General features: G+C 40.0%; 1 protein-coding gene across 10 annotated transcripts in view; it reads left to right on the top strand.

The window, feature by feature from the left end:
• zbtb38 (zinc finger and BTB domain containing 38) overlaps window positions 1-20,520 on the top strand; it is a 123,707-nt gene that overhangs the window by 74,300 nt on the left and 28,887 nt on the right. For 4 of the 10 annotated variants that reach the window (XM_072571922.1, XM_072571923.1, XM_072571926.1 and 1 more), the window contains exon 2: window positions 4,765-4,857. The exons of 4 other annotated variants lie outside the window; for them this stretch is intronic. In XM_072571922.1, the coding sequence (XP_072428023.1) occupies window positions 4,855-4,857 (3 nt within the window). In that variant the 5' untranslated portion in view covers window positions 4,765-4,854. Of the gene's footprint in view, window positions 1-3,664; window positions 3,779-4,764; window positions 4,858-5,034; window positions 5,070-20,520 lie in introns of those variants that run through there. 2 more of the 10 variants (XM_072571925.1, XM_072571932.1) reach the window with 2 other exon arrangements.

Genomic DNA, 20,520 nt, shown 5'->3' with positions numbered 1-20,520 from the left:
TTTGTTTTGACTGGACTCTTGATCATATAGTTCAGAAGTATTGGGAAATTATAAATTGCGTTTTGCAATGTAGGGGATGTAAATGATCAATTTAGCAAATTAGAAGATTATGATTATGGAAATAGTGAGTGTACATAATCCATGAGTGTCAGAGATTTCAGTTGTCTGATCCTAATTTTCATATTTAATTATAGCAGCTGCTTCATTAAATAGCTGTTGTATTCCATTCTTACAGAACATTGACAGTTCTGAAGTGAACGTAATTACAAAGATGTGTCCATATGACAATACGTGATTGTGAGTGTACTTTGGCATACTGAGTGATAGAGCAATTTGCATCTGTATGCATGTCTCACAATTAGAGATTATAAACTGCTGAGCAAGTTTGGCCCCATATGCTCAGTGCAAGCCCAGAAACTTCCCAGAAATAATACATCCTCCAGCCGATGCTGCAGATGATTGTTTCAGTTTCTGCCTTCAGAGAATGTAATTCAGGTTATCATCAAAACATAGAAGACAGGAGGAGGCCGTTCAGTCCCAACATCTGGTTCTACTATCCATCATGATCATCCATCTCAATAGACTGTTCCTGCTTTCTCCCTCATACACCATTCATCCAGGTGCTGTATCCAAACTCCTCCATGAAATCATAATGTTTTTACCATCAAGATCATTCTGCCCATCCTACTCATGTTGACCCGAGAAGGAAGTATCACCTCACTCTCATCATGTTAATAATTTCCCATATTTCTTTATCATAAAAAGAGAAATCAGCTTTCTCTTTAAGTAAAAACCTATTGCAGATTCTGCTTCCACTGCTGTTGTTAGCACAGGTATGATGTGTGTTTTTAAGAAATGGCTGTACCTTTCTCTTCATTCTTCCCACAGTCAACTTAAATTACTCTAGCTACCAAATTTCTGACAAATCAAACTAGACTTTTGCTAATTACTTTCTCAAAAGACTCCTTAATTTTAAACTCCATTTGCATTATTTTCTATTCTAGTATCTCAGATTCTCTAGTTTATTTGGAATCTCTCAGTACTCTCTCTTCCCCCATAAATTTAATGTCCTCTTTTTGATGTTGGGTGTCCAAAACTGAATACAGTGTTCCAACTCTGACCTAACCTTTTTTTTATATATACATTTTACTCTTTAAATTGGGTACTCTAGGCCACTCATAAAGCCCACATTCCATGGTGTCTATTGTCTAGCATGAAGCATCAGAGAGGAGAACTTGGAGAAATCTAATGCTTGTAATATCCCACTTTCATTTATCCTTCCAATCATACACCATACATTATAAAGGGAAAATATTATCAATTGCTATGCAAATGATGATACTGGATTGAACCAGTTATAAACCAGATAAAAACAATGACTGCAGATGCTGGAAATCAGATTTTGGATTAGTGGTGCTGGAAGAGCACAGCAGTTCAGGCAGCATCCGAGGAGATTCCTGATGAAGGACTTTTGCCTGAAACGTCGATTTTGCTGCTCCTCAGATGCTGCCTGAACTGCTGTACTCTTCCAGCACCACTAATCCAAAATCCAGTTATAAACCAGTTCTACTGAACTGTAGAATTGGAGAGGAGTAGCAAACCTTGTTTTCTTCTTGAAAATCAGAAGCACAGAAAGGAGGTTAGGGTGATGAATAATCTAGATTTTTTTCTTGACTCTACAACTGAATCGACAAACTCTTTATACAATTACAGTATCAGATGATAGTGTGGGCAATGGCTAAAGCAAGTCACCTCAACATAAAACTGGACACTCTCAATTAAAGACACTGCAAGCAAGGCTTGATGAAATGCAAAGAGACCAAGTTTGCTACAGGTCAAAAGTCAACAGGGATCAGTCCAGACCTGTTGTGCATATTGAACAGAGGTGCTCAACCTTCACAATAGAAGCCGTTATGACCCAAAACCTGTCAAGAGGTAAACTGACAGAACAAAAGGAAAAGACATTCTGTTTGCATATTCCCTAGCTTCAGACTCCTTGGCACCTTGTATTGACCACAGAGAAGGTGATATGTGCACCTGGGATGACTTGGCCTAACCTCATTGGGTGCTGTGGCCCCTGCCCAGTCACCCCATTTTGGCTGAAGCCAGAGAATATTCCAGAAGGGCTCAGAAAGGGATAAGAACAAACATTTGGTGACAATTCTGTGCAAAGAATCAACCAGCCTGCTGAGACCTGCAACCCGCGGTGATAGAAGGAAGATGTGCAAGAATCCATCTTTGTATCAAAGAAAACCCTGAATTTCCCTGTTGACAGAACTCTGTGAACTGAATCCAACAGCAGTACCATTTTCACCAGCGCGGGTAATATGTGATTTTTCAGGTAGTTAGCCTAATTTGGGGAAAAGTACGTTGTGCGAGTCATTTCCTTAACATGCAAGTGTTTAAACAAAACTAAATTTTACATCCGCAGTATTTTTCTTTTGACTCACAAAGTAACAGTCTCAGGGTAAACACATTTTTGGGTAATAAATTGATCGAAGTGTCTGTATAGAATATTTCACAGGCATCAAAAGGTAGGTATTACAAACATTATTCTTGTGTACTGTACCATCAAGGCCACTTCGCACAACCTAGAATTGCTAGATCTCTGATTTTGATGATTACTCATCTCTGAAACATGTGAACAAAGACTACAACTGTGAAGTGTTTAAACAAAAAACTTGTCACCTTCCTTAGGCTCAATATTCAATTTTATGAATACACTTACAAATTCTTCTCAATAGTCCTGATTGCATATGTTGAGTAATTGTATGTCCTACTTGTGAGTTCAGTTTTTTGGTAGAAGCTACAATTTTGATTCCACCAATTTTGCATTAATTGTTTTTAAATTATTTCAGTGTATTACTGTAAAGACATTTTAAGTTGCTTTCCTATTGCAGGAGACACTAAAGGTAGAAGTTCCATTTTTATAGCTCCTTTACAAGACTGAAAGATTACCAAACCTATTTTACAGCCAATTAAGAACTTTTTTGAAGCTTAATCACAGCTGTGGGAGATGTGATCCTTCACTACTGTATTTTAAGGACGTGCAGGTAGTTCACCTGTAACACCGTAGTTGTGTTCCAGTGAAACCTTGTTGAATAGAAAATCACTTAATAGAATAATGGGGCCTATAGGAAAAGTGGGGCTTGGGGTAGACCAGCAAAAATATCTATAAACAAAATGAACATCCATGTGGAGCTGTTATTCACAAGACAAGTGAATTCATGACTTTTCAAATAATTCAAAGTGATCCACTTGTTCTGACATTACTCATTGATCTATGAGATTCTTCACCAGATTTGATATTTGTTTTATTTTGAAGTACTCTCTTTCTTTGACCACATGTCTAGCTATCTTGCCATTGTCCTGGTTTTATCACTACTTTTGGATTATTGTTCCACTTTTTGTTCCTCTGTTACCCTCACTGATAACACTGATTAGTCATTGGTCAAAAGTTAACCTTTTTAAATTCAGCAAAATATCATAAACTCAGCAGAGCCAGTATCACAGACTGCAAAGCACAATAATTTAGGTGTGTAGGTACAGCTGCCTCTTTGCTGTCCTCTGATTTTGCTAGGGATGTGGAAATAAAGTTAGTTGAATGATGGGGTTCTGAGAAAGGGTCACTGAACCCGAAATACTAACTTTGATTTCTTTCCACAGATGCACCAGACTTGCTGAAATTTTCCAGCAATTTCTGTCTTTGTTAGTTGAATAATGTTGATTACAGCAAATTCACATGGCGAGTCCTTTCAGTGCAGTGGACATAACCAAGGTGACCAATGAGAAACAGATGGCTTTCCTTTTTCATTTTAAGAATTAAGGAATGATTATGCACTTTTTTTGGAATTCCTGATGTTGATTTTGAGGAAGTTTTGAGCAGTTTAAGATTGCTCCTTGCACATGCTGTGTTTGAGTACTCAGTTAGGGGGAGATGATTGCCAAGTGATATTATCACTAGTCTGTTAATCCAGGGATCAAGTAATGCTCTGGGGAACTGAGTTTGAATCTTGCTACAGCATTGATGGAATTTGAATTCAATAAAAATCTGGCATTAAAGAGTCTAATGATACATTGTCGATTGTCAGAAAAAAGCCCATCTACTTACCTAGTGATCTCTGGGGAAGGAAACTGCCATCTGGCCTACATGTGACTCCAGACCCACAGCAATATGGTTGACTCTTAATTGCCCTCTGGGTAATTAGGGTTGGGCAATAAATGCTGGCCTAGCCAGTGATGCCATCATCCTGTGAATGAATTTTTTAAAATTACATGAAAAGTACAAACAGTTTTATTAATTGTGAAGATCACTATTTGCTGTTACAGATAACTGTGGGCAATCTTCTTTTAGTACTTTTGCTACTGAACTTCATGGAGCAGTCAGTCACATGGTTTATGTCCAAATCCTTTATTCAAACTCAACAACAGTATCTTAAATATTCCTTCAAAATCCAGTGTGGTTAGTTTAGCTCCATTTTCAGGTGTTAATAGATTTTACTTGAGATATTGTGTCAGGAAGCTTGCAAAGCAAGCTGCCAGGGTTTGAAATTAAAATTACTATTGAGGTTTGAGCTTTTTCATACAATGTTTCCCATATTTACCGAAGTAATCACTCAGTTGTGCGTTGGCTTGTTTGGAGATGAGCTGTAGCCCCTCTTTGCTTTTGAAAGCAGCATAGTTGATTGGGATTTCTTTGGTTACACAACTGAGAAGGATGTTTCCGTGTGATGTACATTCATTTGAGTTTTCCTACTTTTCCAGCGTCCATCAGTTCGAACTAAATTTGCTGCGCAAGATGCAAATTGCAAGAGGTGCGAGCAATCTGATGACGGCTACAGGGATCTCTGAATCATGGTACCAATATTCAATCTCCTTTACCAATGAGATTAAAGAATTGAGAAATAAACAGATAAATTGAATGTCAAATCCAGGTAGAGAAGGAGGAAGAACATTTGGATTAAGAGACATAGGAGTATGTGGTTTTGGCAGTTTTTAATCTTTCTGATTCAGTTCTTGTTTGAAGGAATGAATCTCCACACTACAATTGGATCAAATTTTTGCACCAGGTGAAGTTTGTCTAGCAATCATAACAATTAACATGTTAAAACAGCATTTGTACTTTTGCTAAACTTCACTTTCTAAGGTGAGTAAGGTTAAGATGCAATTTACCTTGCAATTTTGCACATTGCCACTATTGTCCTGCATATTTTGCATACTTTTTTTCAACCAATTCTGGTTCAATATTGTATGCGCACAAGAGTGGAATAATAGCAATTATTGAAGCTAGACTCAAAACTGTAGCATACAAGAAACCGAGGCTCTTGTGGTGTGGTGGTAGTATCACTTCCTCTGGGCCAAAAGTCTGGTGTTAAATCCTACCTGCTCTAGAGGTGTGCCATAACGCATCTGAACAGGTTGATTAGAAATCACAAAGAGAGGAATTTGTGCTCAAAGTGGATCACAAGTGATTTAGTTATAGAATCCCTACAGTGTGCAAACAGGCCTTTCGGTCCAACAAGTCCACACCAACCCTCCGAAGAGTAACCCACCCAGACCCATTCCCCTATACTATATTTACCCTGACTAATGCATCTAACCTACACATCCCTGAACGCTATGGGCAATTTAGTATGGCTAATCCACCCTAACCTGCACAATTCTGGATGTACCTTCATAATGTACCTTGAGACTGTATCCAGTTCTGGACACAGAGACTGAATTGTTAGAATGAAGATAAAGAATTCTGAGCTAAACTTAGACTCAAATGTTGATTCTGAACAGTCCAAACTGCAGCAACTTGAAACCTGAGTAGCGTTCACACCTGGACCTTGTCTATGCCCAAAACCCGTTCTGGCTTTCTGGTAAACTAGTGATGCATCTGGCTGGTGGATAATAGGCTGCCAAAAAAGGCACAGGGATTCAGATGCTGGAAATCTGAAACAAGCCTCCACAGAAAATGCTTGGTTTTCAGCTGGTCTGGCAGCATATATGCATAGAGAGAGAAACCAAATTTACATTTCAAGTCCAGTATGACTCCTCCTCAGTTCTGAAGAATAGTCATACCAGACCAGAAACATTAACGCTGTTTCTCTCTCCCAGATGCTGTAAGACCCGCTGAGTTTCATTTTGCCACTGCAATATCACCTGCCAACAATCTTTATTAATCTGGACTCATATTTGACACTTTGACATTTCATGCCAACACAAGCCTCACTCTCACCTTTTTAAAGACTAGCAACTACTTAACCTCAATAGCCACATCACCCAAGCAGATTGAAGGACTCGGGTGTTGCAAAATGAAAGCTACAAAACCAGACAGGACAATTGTGCTCACAGGGTTTTGGCTAATCTCTTGTTGCAGAGGCTGTGGTCAGCAGAGGTGCTCAAACCATTAAAGATGATGGTAGGAACAAATTGCTGCAGATGCTGGAATCTGTACTGAAGACAACAAATGCTGGAGATCACAGTGGGTCAGGTAGCATCCATAGAGAGAGAGCAAACTAATGTTTCAAGTTTAGATGACTCTTCATCAGAGCTGAATTGAATTGTGGGGGGATAGCAGTTATGCTGTCAGGGAAGTGGTGGTGGTGGAGAAAAGATGTTAGTGATTGGAATGTGAGAATGGCAGAACAATGGTGTGTCTCCTACCAGAATTGAAAGGAAAGTAGGTGGAATGGGGAAGGGGAAGACATGATAACAAGCTAAAAGAAAGGAAAGAAATGGTTCACAGCTTAAAGTGTTGAACTCAATATTAAGTCCAGAAGGCTGTAAAATGAGGTGTAAGCTGAGATGTTGTTCCTCCAGTTTGTGTTGTGATTTACTGGAACACGGCAGCATGCTGATGACAGACGTGTGAGCTAGCAAGCAAGATGTTGTGTTAAATTGACCAGCTATTGGATTCCTGATGAAGGGCTCCTGCCCGAAACGTCGATTTTTTTTTCCTGCTCCTTGGATGCTGCCTGACCTGCTGTGCTTTTCCAGCACCACTCTCATCTTGACTCTAATCTCCAGCATCTGCACTCCTCACTTTCGCCTAAGCTATTGGAAAGTCAGGTCCTGCTTGCACACAGACTGGAAATCTTCTGCAAAGAGGTCACCTAGTATGCGTTTGGTTGTGGACCATGTTGGGTGTAGCGAATACAATTCACAAGATTGGAGGAGGTACAGGTTGAATGCTGCTTCACCTGAAAAGACTGTTTTAGACCCTTGGATAGTGAGCAGGGAGGAGGCGAAGGAGTAGGTGTTGCACCGTCTGTAGTTCCATGGAAAGGTGGGGGGGCGGGGGCAGGGGCAGGGGCAGGGGCAGGGGTGGTGTTGGTGGTTGTGGAATGGACTACGGTCTCCTGAAGGGAATGATCGCTGTGAAGTGTAGACTGGGAGCAAGGGGAAGATTTGTTTGGTGGTGGAATTCTGCTGGAATTGTCTGAAATAGACAGGCAGGGGCTGGAAGAATGCAACAATTGTGGGTGTAACCCTTCTTCAGGACTCACGGCGTTGTGGCAGTGAGAAAGGGACTCACTGAGTGCACCTCTGAGGGATCACAGTGGATCCTGAAGAAGTTTACACCCAAAACGTTGACTTCACCACCTGATGCTCCCTTGCTTCCTGTGTTCTTCCAGGCTCCTGCCTGTCTACTTTGGATTCCAGTATCTGCTGGTTTCTTTCTGTTGTTTAAAAATGTGGTGCTGGAAAAAAACAGCAGGCCAGGCAGCATCCGAGGAGCAGGAGAATCGACGTTTCGGGCATAAGCCCTTCTTTTTTTCTGTCTCTAACCAGAGTTGTCTGAAATGGCAGGGATGATGGTAGGGTCTTACTCAATTGTCAGTGTGACAATCCGTTTCTCTCTTTGTCTCTACACACATACACAGACAGAAGTGACACTAGCAGCAGCATTCAGTTCCCAAAAGGCACCACAATTGTTAAATCAGCTTTGCCAACCTATTGTGATCTTGATTCCCACTGGAAGTGCGAGGGTTATCCTGTACAAACCTAACACCCTCCACAATATGACTTCCAGCACAAGTCTCTTGAGAAATGTGTACACATCCCTTGGATGTCATTTTTGGACCCTCCGGTAACATCCAAATCCCAAACTGAGTTTCAGAGTAGTGATCTTTTGTAGAGATACACAACAACCAGAACAATGGCATTCATACAGTGCTTTCAAAACAAGAAAGGATGCCTGGGTACTCCACAACTGCATTATCAGGGAAAAACTGACACCCAGCCAAAGGATTATATTCAAGCCTACTTGTATGAACGACTGATAAGAGAATAAGTTACTTGAGAATTAAATCTCTATGCACAAGTGCCTTTTTTTATCATTTCCAAGTTCAACTGTCGCTGAGAATTAACAAATTCTAACTTATACAATTTATTCAAATGTATGATGCATTTAAGTGCTGTATGAGCTGTTTAAGCTGGCATTTCCAAAAGCATTTTTGTTAAATGCAAAAATTGCTTAATAAACATTTTGGTGCTTATTGGATATTTTTCGGAGCTTAGACTTGTGCATTTTTGGAAATCAATATGACAACACTTCTTTCTTTGTTTCAGCAAAACGTATTTCATCAGATGCTAACACTCAAGTTTTGTGATTCTTGTGACTGTGTTAAACTAATATTCAGCACTATATTGTATTGCAAGAGGCATGTTTTAATAATTAAATCTGCTTTTTAAGATTTCGTAAGGGACTGCATAATGACATGTACATGCACTGTTCTTCATAAGATCTGTGTAAATAATATTATTACATTCCCATTTGTTTTTCTATTAAAATTTATAAGATTGAACTACTTTTGGACAATAGCTTTAGTTTAAGGTCATATAAAGGAAATGTGACCTATTCTGCAGTCTGCATGACAGTAAACCTGGTGTTTTGATTGTTGGAGATCAAAGGAAGGATTAGATTGTACTTTATCACTTTAAAAAATGGTGACACAAGAGTTGCTATTGTTTCCAAGGAGTGACTAGGAGCAAATTATTGCAGATGCTGGAATCTGTACTAATTTTCCTAAGTGACTAAATCTTCCCAAATCCCCAAAAAGGTGGTGTTGTTGTGAATAGTTTCTAAGATGAAAGAAAGTTGAGTGCAAGGATAACTTATCAGTATTTCTACCTGAATCAGGTTGGTTTTGTTCTTTTACCCTGCTATGGGGAAGAGGGCAAGTTTGAGATCCAGTTAAACTTGATCAGAGGGCAGTGGAGGCCCAGTCTCTGGATTCATTTAAGAAAGAGTTGGATAGAGCTCTCAAGGATAGTGGAATCAAAGGTTATGGAGATAAGGCAGGAACAGGATACTGATTAAGGAATATCAGCCATGATCATATTGAATGGTGGTGCAGGCTCGAAGGGCAGAATGGCCTACTCCTGCACCTATTGTCTATTTAAAAACTTCCTGATAAATGAATGTGCAGATGAGAGAAGTTCTGTATGATCAGCAGAGGCAGTGCTTTCCCTGACTTTGTACTACCATAACCAGATGCAGGAGGTAACTGGCATCCCTTGAAGAGACAGTCCTGCAGCCACTTAAGGAAAGATTGATCATGGAATGGCCAGGGGTGAAGAGGACTATTGCTACTGGTAGTAACTTATAAAACCGAGCAAAACTGTGGAAAGGATCTCAGAATAATCATTTGAATTTAATACCTGGCAATCAGGGATAAGAAACCCATTGGAGGCTGGGAGCTACTGTGCATTCCCCATAGAATTACAGACCTTATGAGCAGTATGTGGTGACTATGAAAGACCATAAAACCATAAGAAATAGGAACAGCTGTAGGTCATTTGGCCCTTGAGCCTGCACTGCCATTCAACACGATTATGACTGATCTGACACCCTTCACATGTAGGAGGATCCTCTTTCCTGCCCTTGATTCCCCAACTGATCAAGAATCTATCCCAGCTTTAATCTAACATAAAGATTCTGGCCAACACCATGACCACCACAAAACCCCAACCCTGCCACCATCCCCTGCAAGCCCTCTCTGGCAAGGAATTCCAAAGAGAAGAAATTCCTCCTCCTCTCTGTCTTAAATTGTCATCTTAATTCTAAGGTAATGCCCTCTAGTCCAAGACTCTCCCATGAGGGGGAACATTCTTTATCCTGTCAAGCCCCTTTTAAGGATCCTTAATGGTTCAATGAGATCACCTTTCATTCTTCTAAACTCCAGTGAGTAGAGTTCTGACCTGTTTCATACTTGTTTCTAAGACACTGCCTCCATGCTTGGGGTCATCCTTGTGAACCTTCTCTGAACTGTTTCCAATGAAACAAAATCTTTTCTTGGCTAAGGGGACCGAAACTATTCACAGTACTCCAAATGTGGTCTCACTAGCACCTTGTACAGTTGCAGAAAGACTTCCCTACTCTTTTACTTCAATCCCTTTGAAATAGGAGCAATTATTTCATTAGCCTTCATGATCACCTGCTGCACCTTTCATGTACAAGTACTCCAAATCCTCGGTGTTGCAGCCTTCTGCAGATTTTCTGCATTTAAATAATATTGTTTATTATTCTTCTTTTCTTTCAAAACAAACAACTTAACATTTTACCACATTACACTCCATCTGTCACTTCTTGCCCACTCACTTAATCTTTCTGTAAATTGTTTGTATCACCCTTCAAATCTGCCTTTCCACCTTTCCACGTCAATTTCTGTAACTGCAAAGAGAAAGAAAAGCATGAATTATGTACAAAAAAGGATCTGGAGTAGGTTATTTGACCCCTTGATTCATTATGGTTAATGAATAAATCATTCATTATGATCCCGGCTGACCATCAAGCTCAATATCCTAATCTCTCCTTCCCCTGATATCTCCACTCCTTTTGCCACAAGAGCTCTATCTACCTTCTTGAAAACAGTATTTTGGCCTCTATCACATTCAGTGGTGTGAATTCCTGAAGTTTATTACTTTTGGGTGAAGAAATTTCTCCTCCTCTCTGTCCCCAAAAGCTTACATTAAGCTATGACGCCAGGTTCTGTACTCCCCCCATCTCCTCTTCCTTTATTTGAGTAAAGGTTTAAAAACATGAAATCTTGATGCGGCATTCTTTCAACTGATAACTGGAATTTCAAATTCATTTTTTGCAAGATATTTGTTTCTTTAGTGTATTAAGTATTGCTACATTTATACTTTCAAATTTATATATAATGAAATATTTTAGGCAAAATCCTTATTCATTCAACCAGTTTGCATATTGAGTGAGGGAGATGAAAAGCTTCTTCAAAGAAATAGGTTTTAAGGAGAATTAAAGAAAGAAGAGAGAGGAACTGGAAATGTTTAGTGAGTAGGCTTGGCTTAATGATATGGTATGGCTTTTGTTAAACCGCTAATGCCCGAAACGTCGATTCTCCTGCTCCTTGGATGCTGCCTGACCTGCTGCGCTTTTCCAGCAACACATTTTCAGCTTCCCAAAGTGGGTTGGGGGGCCGCAAATGGACTTGTGAGCTGCAGTTTAGGACCTTGTGAATACTAAGGTAGCAATAATCGATGTCTATCATCATTAATACTTACCAAGGGGGTCGTGAAAACTTGCAAATTTTGAAATAGCAGTGGTCGTCATTGTAAATATATTGAACTTTATTTGGAGTTTATCAGTTCTTTCATCATTGAAGACTGACAATTTAAGGAAGTAACCCATATTAGGTAGTTCAAAGTTAAAAATCACACAATACAAGGTTATAGTCCAACAGATTTAATTGGAAGCACTAGCTCTCGGAGCGCTGCTCCTTCATCAGTGTAGTTGGGAGTGCACAATTGTAAGACACAGAATTTATAGCAAAAGTTTACAGTGTGATGTAACTAAAATTACACATTGAAAAATACCTTGATTGTTTGTTAAGTCTCTCAGGCAGCATCCAAAGAGCTTCGAAATCGACGTTTCGGGCAAAAGCCCTTAATCAGGAATAAGGGCTTTTGCCCGAAACGTCGATTTCGAAGCAAAAGTCCTTCATCAGGAATCTCCTCGGATGCTGCCTGAACTGCTGTGCTCTTCCAGCACCACTAATCCAGAATCTGATTTCCAGCATCTGCAGTCATTGTTTTTGCCAATTGTTAAAGTTAACCTGAGAATGTAACTCTAAAAAAAGTTTTGTGATTTACATATGAAAGAAGTGAAGCTAACATGGTCATTCTAACAGATGAGAGACTTAACAAACAATCAAGGTATTTTTCAATGTGTAATTTTAGTTACATCACACTGTAAACCTTTTGCTATAAATTCTGTGTCTTACAATTATGCACTCCACAACCACCTGATGAAGGAGCAGCGCTCCGAGAGAGAAAGTAGCATAGAGTACAATGGGTGAGTCGGGGAGGGGATGAAGGTGATAGGTCAAGGAAGAGAGGGTGGAGTGGATAGGTGGAAAAGATGATAGGCAGATAGGACAAGTCCGGATAAGTTATGGGGACAGTTACTGAGCTGGAAGTTTAGAACTAGGGTGAGGTGGAGGAAGGGGAAATGAGGAAACTGTTGAAGTCCACATTGATGCCCTGGGGTTGAAGTGTTCTGAGGCGGAAGATGAGGCGTTCTTCCTCCAGGCATCTGGTGGTGAGGGAGCGGCAGTGAAGGAGGCCCAGGACCTCCATGTCCTCGGCAGAGTGGGAGGGGGAGTTGAAATGTTGGGCCACGGGGCGGTGTGGTTGATTGGTGCGGGTGTCCCAGAGATGGTCCCTAAAGTGCTCTGCTAGGAGGCGCCCAGTCTCCCCAATGTAGAGGAGACCACATTGGGAGCAATGGATACCATAAATGATATTAGTGGATGTGCAAGTAAAGCTTTGATGGATGTGGAAGGCTCCTTTAGCGCCTTGGATAGAGGTGAGAGAGGAGGTGTGGGCGCAGGTTTTACAGTTCCTGCGGTGGCAGGGGAAAGTACCAGGATTGGAGGGTGGGTTGTTTGGGGACATGGACCTGACCAGGTAGTTGCGGAGGGAACGGTCTTTGCGGAAGGCGGAAAGGGGTGGGGAAGGAAATATATCCCTGGTAGTGGGGTATGTTTGGAGGTGGCGGAAATGTTGGCAGATGATTTGGTTTATGCGAAGATTGGTAGGGTGGAAGGTGAGCACCAGGGGCGTTCTGTCCTTGTTACAGTTGGAGGGGTGGGGTCTGAGGGCGGAGGTGCGGGATGTAGACGAGATGCGTTGGAGGGCATCTTTCAACCACGTGGGAAGGGAACTTGCGGTCTCTAAAGAAGGAGGCCATCTGGTGTGTTTCCGTTGGTGTTAGCCCAGAGAGATGTTTAGATATTGAAGGTGTTGGCCCCCTGTGCTCTGTTGTCTGTGCTATAATGTTTAGACTGATTCTAATCTAAAAAGTGAGTCAACAGAATCTTACATGGATTCATGCAGTTTTTGAGAAAGTACAATGTAACTCTTCTTGTGTGTGTGTCTGGGGTTGGGGGGTTGTGAGTGTTTGTGAGAGTGTGTATATGTGTGAGTGTAAAGGGGTCTAAGTCTGAGAAGGTGCATGTGAGAGTGTGGGAGTGTGTGTCTGTCTGTAGGAGTATGTGTGTGAGTCTGTGTGCATGTATGTGTATAGGTGTGTGTCTATAGGAGTGCCTGTGTGTGTGCATATGTGTGTGTGCATATGTATAGTGCAATGGTGCTCACCTGTAGTGTGACATGAACCCAAGGTCCTGGTTGAGGCCCTCCCTATGTGTACCAAATCACATTAGGTAGAGTTTTTTTTTGTTTCTGATTTAGGATGCTTCACCGAGAGTGAAGATTACAATTTCTTGGCCAGTGTTTGTTTAAAATGAGTGACAACCGTGAATCTTTACAGGGCATTTGTCACTCAAGATGATTTAAAGATTATATTTGTCAAAAACACTGCATCTTTTAATCTCAAATAGCCTTCAAAGTGGTTAAAGTGTAGGAAAGAGTGAGCATAGCAAAAATCTGCTGAAAATTTCAACCATGAAGCCCAAAGAAAATCATAGTATGCTGTTGAGAGAAAGCAAGATTACAGAAATTGAGATTGAAGGAGCACACAATTCAGAAGGTGTGCAGATATTTTCAGATTGCCACTTGGATAAATCAGAAGTTTTCTGGGAATAACTAAAGTGAGATTTGAACCAGCTTTAGTCCAAATATATCTACTCACGTGAAAAGCAGCTCTACCCAGGAAAAAGATTAACCAAAGGGCAACGGATCCAGGATTTCAGCATCCCGCAGAAGATAAGGCAATCAATAATATTCAGCCGACTAAGAAAGATTGAGTTATTTTAGCATTAGTTGTAAGCTGAATTTAATCAGAATTTGAATGTGCCAAGTAGACTAAATTATTAGTAGCTGTCATCTTGTAATTATATCAAAAATCTATCCAGGCATAGGGATGACTATTCAGAACTGAGGAAGAGCCATTGAACGTTAAATATGATTTTTCTCCACAGTTGCTGCTTGATTTGCTAAGCCTTTCCAGCAATCTCTGTTTTATTGAAAGATATTATCGCACATTCTTAATGAAATGGGCCTTGAACACAGATCTTCTGGACCAAAGGAAGGGGATAGTACCCTTGCACCACATGTGGACTCTAGTAAAGCCTTTGACAAAGTTCTGCATGGTAGACTAATTAGTAATGCTAGATCACACAGTATTCAGGGAGAGCTTGCCAATTAGATACAAAATTGGCTTGACTGTTTGGAGACAGAGAGTGCTGGTGAAGGGTTGCTTTTCCAATTGGAGGCCTGTGACCAGTGGTGTTCCACAGGGATTGGTGCTGGGTCCTCTTTTGTTTGTCAGTTATGTAAATAATTTGGATGAGAATATAGAAGGCATGGTTACTAAGTTTGTGGATGACATCAAAACTGATGGTATAGTAGATAGTGAAGGTTACAAAGAGATCTTGATCAGTTGAGTCAATGGGCTGTTGAGTGACAGATGGAGTTTAATTTGGATAAATGGGCGGTATTGCATTTTGGTAAAGCAAACACGGGCAGGACTTACACAATTAATGGTAGGGCTGAATAACAGAAAGACCTAGGAATTCGGGTTTCTAGTTCTTTGAAAGTTGCATCACAGATAGACAGGTTAAATAGAGCCAAGATGAGGACTAGTCCACATAATAGAACTTGGCATTCAATGTTTCTTTGAGCCTCATTTGTGATTTTACTGAAATGCCCATTAAGGACTAACTACTTGATAGACAGTTAAAATGACATCAACCTTTTGTCCATGACAGAACCCCAATTTGCAAAGTATTGAGGTTTGTGCCTTGGAATGGCTTCAGAAGCAACTGCAGTAGAGTGATGTTTGCTGTGTAAGTCTATTACCTCCAGCATCCTATTTACAACAGGAATGAAAGGTTACATTAATGTGAAACATCCATAACCTGAAGGCAAGGCAATAAAACCTATGAGGGAGGACACTCCAAACTCAAAATTACCGGACAAAAAGTTTTATCCAGGGATATGCAAAATTAATAAATTTAAGCAGCAGATGATCCATTGGAGATATACAATTTTATATGGGATGAGTTATTTTTTTCTATGATTTTAAGATTACAAAGAATTGGTTCAGGGAAGAAGCAAGAAAGCATTAGTCCACTGAGAGGATGATTTTATTCTGAAATGTTTCAGTAAATGAGGTTGAAAAGATAGCTTTGATTTCGCAAAGGTCAACCTGACATATCTTTTATAAAAATGCAACTTTGTCTTCTGTCTTAGCAATTCTAACCAAGTGAATCAGTAGCTTTTCCTAGTACTGGAAATTGTTTCTTTCAGATAGCCATTCCTTTATTTCATCTAACTTGCCAATGTTGCAATGTTTGGTTTCCAATGATCCTTGGTTTCTGACTAAAACAAAATCTGGTAACCTATTACTTTCAAGGACTGTTGTAATTCAGAGGGATTTGTAGGTTAGAGGTCTGACTGGAACCTCCTACACTACCATTACACATTCTTTTCTGTGTAGCCTACAGGGGATCAGTGTTTGTTACAAAAGATGTTTAAATTGCAACATATTTTCCCAATGGTTTTGTGAGAAAATAATTCCCTCTGCCTTGAAGTGAGATTGGAACAGGGGACACACGACCAAAAAATATGGCAACAAGTAAGCTGTTGCTTAAAACCTATTTATAGGATGGTCTCCACCATTTATTCATTTGTTTATGTGAAAAATACAAACTACAGCAATTTGCATAATGCAGAGTCCTAGCACCATCTTGTGGGGAAAGAGCTTTTAAAACATAATGATGAAATACAATTTCCTGAACTTTTTTAATCCACATGTCTACACTGCTGATTTTATAAAATTTCAGCTTGATTTTAGATTTCTTCAAGAAAATTGTCAAGATGTGCCAAAAACATTGATTATTATATGAGTTTGTAAAAATTGTTATGTGCTGATTTATGACTATGTTTAATTAATGCATCAGTTTGAGATTCTCTGATTAGAAACTTTTTAAAATGGAAACCAGACAAAATTATTCAATGTTACACTTTGTACTTGTGAATGAGCCTCTGTTGTATACAATCTGGCAAAAATGGAATTTAGAATTAATGTGACAAACTGAAGCTAGGTTTTATAAACTGGTGTAGTCACCTTTTACATAATGTAGTGGGAATTGACTGTCTATTAATCAATGGAAAATTTAAAATGCTGGCAATGTTTTATTCCTTCTAATTTTGCTGTGCATTGCCTATTTACTACAGTAAGTGGCATCTGTAAGTTTTCTTTCTTGCTATGGCCTGCAGATTGCTGCACTCACATTGTCATTACATCCAAATTCTCCCGTGTATTTATTCCCAGAACATCTTTGAAATGCAACAATTTTTCACCACTCGATGAAACCATTATCGATGACATTATTTAAAAAAGAATTAAATAAAAGCTTGCAGAAGAATATTGGAGTCTAGGGAAAGTTCAGAATAATGCCAGAAGAGCAGAATGTTTATGGTACACCAATTGGCTGTATTGTTCCTGACTTTTCATAATCTAGTTAAGATTGCAATGTTCTTTCCTATTCCTTCACTTGCCATCACTGTATAACCAATTTGGTAATTTTATTGAGGGTATGGAATCAAACTCATCTTGGCAACACAAGACCTTACAATATAGGAGTATAATTATATAATCAGCCAATCAAATCTGCTTCACCATTCGATCATGGCTGATATGTTTCTCAACCATATTCTCCTGCCTTCTCTCTGTGGCCATAGGTTCTTGATTAGAGTGGAATCAATCAATCGCTTATCATAGAGATGTACAGCATGGAAAGAGACCCTTCAGTAAAATTGTTCTTTAGGTCCCTTTTAAATCTTTCTCCTCTCACCTGAAACCTATGCCGTCTCGTTCTGGACTCCCCCACCCCAGGGAAAAGACTTGGTCTATTTATCCTATCCATGCCTCTCATGATTTTGTAAACCTCTATAAGGTCACCCCTCCTCTGACAATCCAGGGAAAACAGCCCAAGCTGTCTGAAATACATTCAATGTTTTGACCTCCACAGCCTTGACAGCAATGAGTTCCACAGATTCACAACAGTCTTGCTGAAGATATTCCTCATCTCCATTTTAAAAGGTTATCCCTTCAATCAGGTCATCCCCTGAGGTTATGTCCTTGGGTCCTGGTCTCTTCTACTGGTGGAAACATTTTCTCTATGTCCACTCTATCCCGGCCTGTAAGTATTCTGTAGTTTCAATCTGATCCCCCTCATCCTTCTAAATTCCATAGACTACAGACCCCAGAATCCTCGGGTGCTCCTTATATGACAAGCCCTTCATCCCCAGGATCATTCCTGTCAACCTCCTCTGGACACTCTCCAATGGCAGCATATTCTCCCTTCAGATAGAGGGCCCAATGCTGCTCACAATATTCCAAATGCTGTCGGACTAGAATTTTATATAGCCCCAATCTACCTTGCAGAAACTTGGTCAAAGCCTTTACTAAAGCCCATGTGTGGTGCAACAGTAAATTCTCATTCCTTTGGGCCAGAAATGAATGCTAACACTGCATTTGCATTCCTACCTGCCAGCTGAACCTGCATGTTAACCTGAAGAGAGCTCTGAAGTTGGACTCCAAAGTCTCTTTGCACTTTAGATTTCTGAAGTCTTTTTGCATTTAGAAATACTCTATGCCTCTTCTTCCTTCCAAAGTGCATAACCATAAAAATTGTGCCACTTTTTTGCACAATTTCCTTGCCTGTCCTAGTCCTTCTCCAGCCTTCCCACTTCCTCAATTCTAACTATACCTCCACCTATCTTTGTCATTGACCAGCTTAACAACAATGCCTCCTTCATCCAGATTGTTAATGTACAACATGAATAGTTGTGGTCCCAACACTGACGTCTGAGTGAGAGTCTCCCAGGCAATGCTGAATATGTTGCACTTCTCGAAGTAAGTCTTCACTTGTTTTGAAGCATTTCCTTGTCCTCCTGTCATTCCAAGTGCCTTCCTTGAGCTGGGTGAAGAAGGTTTGCTTTGTTACTCGGAACTCAGGTATCCCAAGCAGAATTAGTTTCAGATGATCAGTACAGATGTTTGAGTTGTTAAAAACTCTCCTCCTTAAAGTGTCCAAGGGTGGTGCCTGCGGATTGGATGTGGTTATACATCTCCCCATCAATGTCAGACTCAGATGAGAGGTGGCTGTCCAGGTTTGGTAAAATGTTCTTCGTTTAGGAGGATTTTTCCACTGATCTTAATGGAGGGTTAGACCAGAACTTGGCTTGGGATAGATTGGTAAATAATTTGGGTGGTCTTCAGGTTGAGGCTGAGACTAATCCTCCTGTATCCTTCTGCAAATGTGTTAAATGAGGCTTGAAGATTCTCTTCAGAAAGCAGAGATGGCATTGTCATCGATATTTCAGAAATTCCACAAGCAATGTTTCCTTGTTGGATTTCAACTGATTTGGGTTTGAAATGTTTTTCATCCATCCTGTAGACAATTATTCAGTAATAAATTTTACACTGTAAATATTTTTATCTCTTTCCAATCAAATGATTATGCAACAAACTTAATTTTGAATAACGTTTTTACAATATTTTTCTTTTTGCATATTATATTTTATGACAGTTATATGGTCCTTCATGTAAGTGGGAGGTCAAACCACGTTTGTTGAATTTTGTTATAGACCAAAAGAGTGAAGTTTAAATCAACTGTTACTGGCAGGTTTGGAAGTCTCTCGCCAACAGTGAATTTTAATCAGAGTTACTTCCATCTCAATTAAGGCACAAACTGCTGACAGTAACGCTTGACTATTGTCATGGCAATAGACCCAAACTCCAAATTACTTATGGATATACTGAACTACATGCCAGAAGATAGCTGAGAATGAAAATTCATTGGCTATACAGTTACATTTGTATGAAAAAGATTGTGTTTATATTTTTAGGTTTCCTAATTCAGAACAAAATGTCAATGAGTTTTCCTATGACCTTTTTCAGTATTTTTAGTTTTGAGAAAAACTTTGTGAATTTGCATATTAATGTAAACCCTGACACTTTCCAAAGAATGATGTGACAGAACTGTGTCTGCAATTTTCTCAGTTACTTGCCAGTTTGGTTCATTTCCTGCAGATGATCAGCTAGAAACAGAAGCACTGACGACAAATAGAGAAGCGAAATTGTACATTTCTAGGTCATCTTTGGCACTTTTTGGAGGCGAGATATTGAACAGTATTAGCAGAGGCCTTTGAACATTTCCTTATGTGGCAACAGATAGAGTCCTGGAAACAGGCTCTTCGGTCCAACTCATCCATGCCGACCAGATATCTTTATTTAATCTAGTCCCATTTGTTAGCACTCTGCCCATATCCCTCTCAACCCTTCCTATTCATATACCTATCCAGATGCAATTTTACCTGCCTCAACCACTTTGCTCTGGCAGCTCATTACATAGACTCCACCCTTTGCATGAAAAAATTGCCCCTTAGGTCCCTATAAAATCTTTCTCCTCTTCCCCCCTAAACTTATGTCCTCTAGTTCTGGACTCCCCTACCTTGTCTCTTTACCCTACCCATGCCCCTCATCATTTTATAAGCCTCTATCATATCACACCTCAGTATCCGATGCTCCAGGGAAAACAGCCCCAACCTATTCAACCTCTCCCTATAACTCAACCCTCCAATCTTGGCAACATCCTTGTAAATCTTTTCTGAACCCTTTCAAGTGTCACAACATCCTTCCAATAGGAATGTTGGCTGAATCAATGTCCTGTATAGCTGGAACATGACCTCCCAACTCCTATCCTTGATGCTCTGTCCAATGAAGGAAAGCATACCAAAAGCCTTTTTCATTGTCCTATCTACCTGCAACTCCACTTTCAAGAAACAATGAACCTGCACTCCAACTTCTGTTCAGCAACATCCCCAAAATTTATCATTAAATACATAACTCCTGCCCTGATTTGCCTTTCCAAACTGCAATATCTCACATTTATCTCAATTAAACTCCCATCTGCCATTCCTCGGCCCATCTGATTAAGATCCCACTGTACTCTGAGATAGCCTTCTTCGCTGTCCTCTACACCTCCAATTTCGATGTCATCTGCAAACTTACCAACTATACCTCCTATGTTCACA

The sequence above is a fragment of the Chiloscyllium punctatum genome, chromosome 6 (assembly GCF_047496795.1).
Source record: "Chiloscyllium punctatum isolate Juve2018m chromosome 6, sChiPun1.3, whole genome shotgun sequence".
Taxonomy (NCBI): domain Eukaryota; kingdom Metazoa; phylum Chordata; class Chondrichthyes; order Orectolobiformes; family Hemiscylliidae; genus Chiloscyllium; species Chiloscyllium punctatum.
This window is presented reverse-complemented; position numbering and strand designations above follow the sequence as displayed.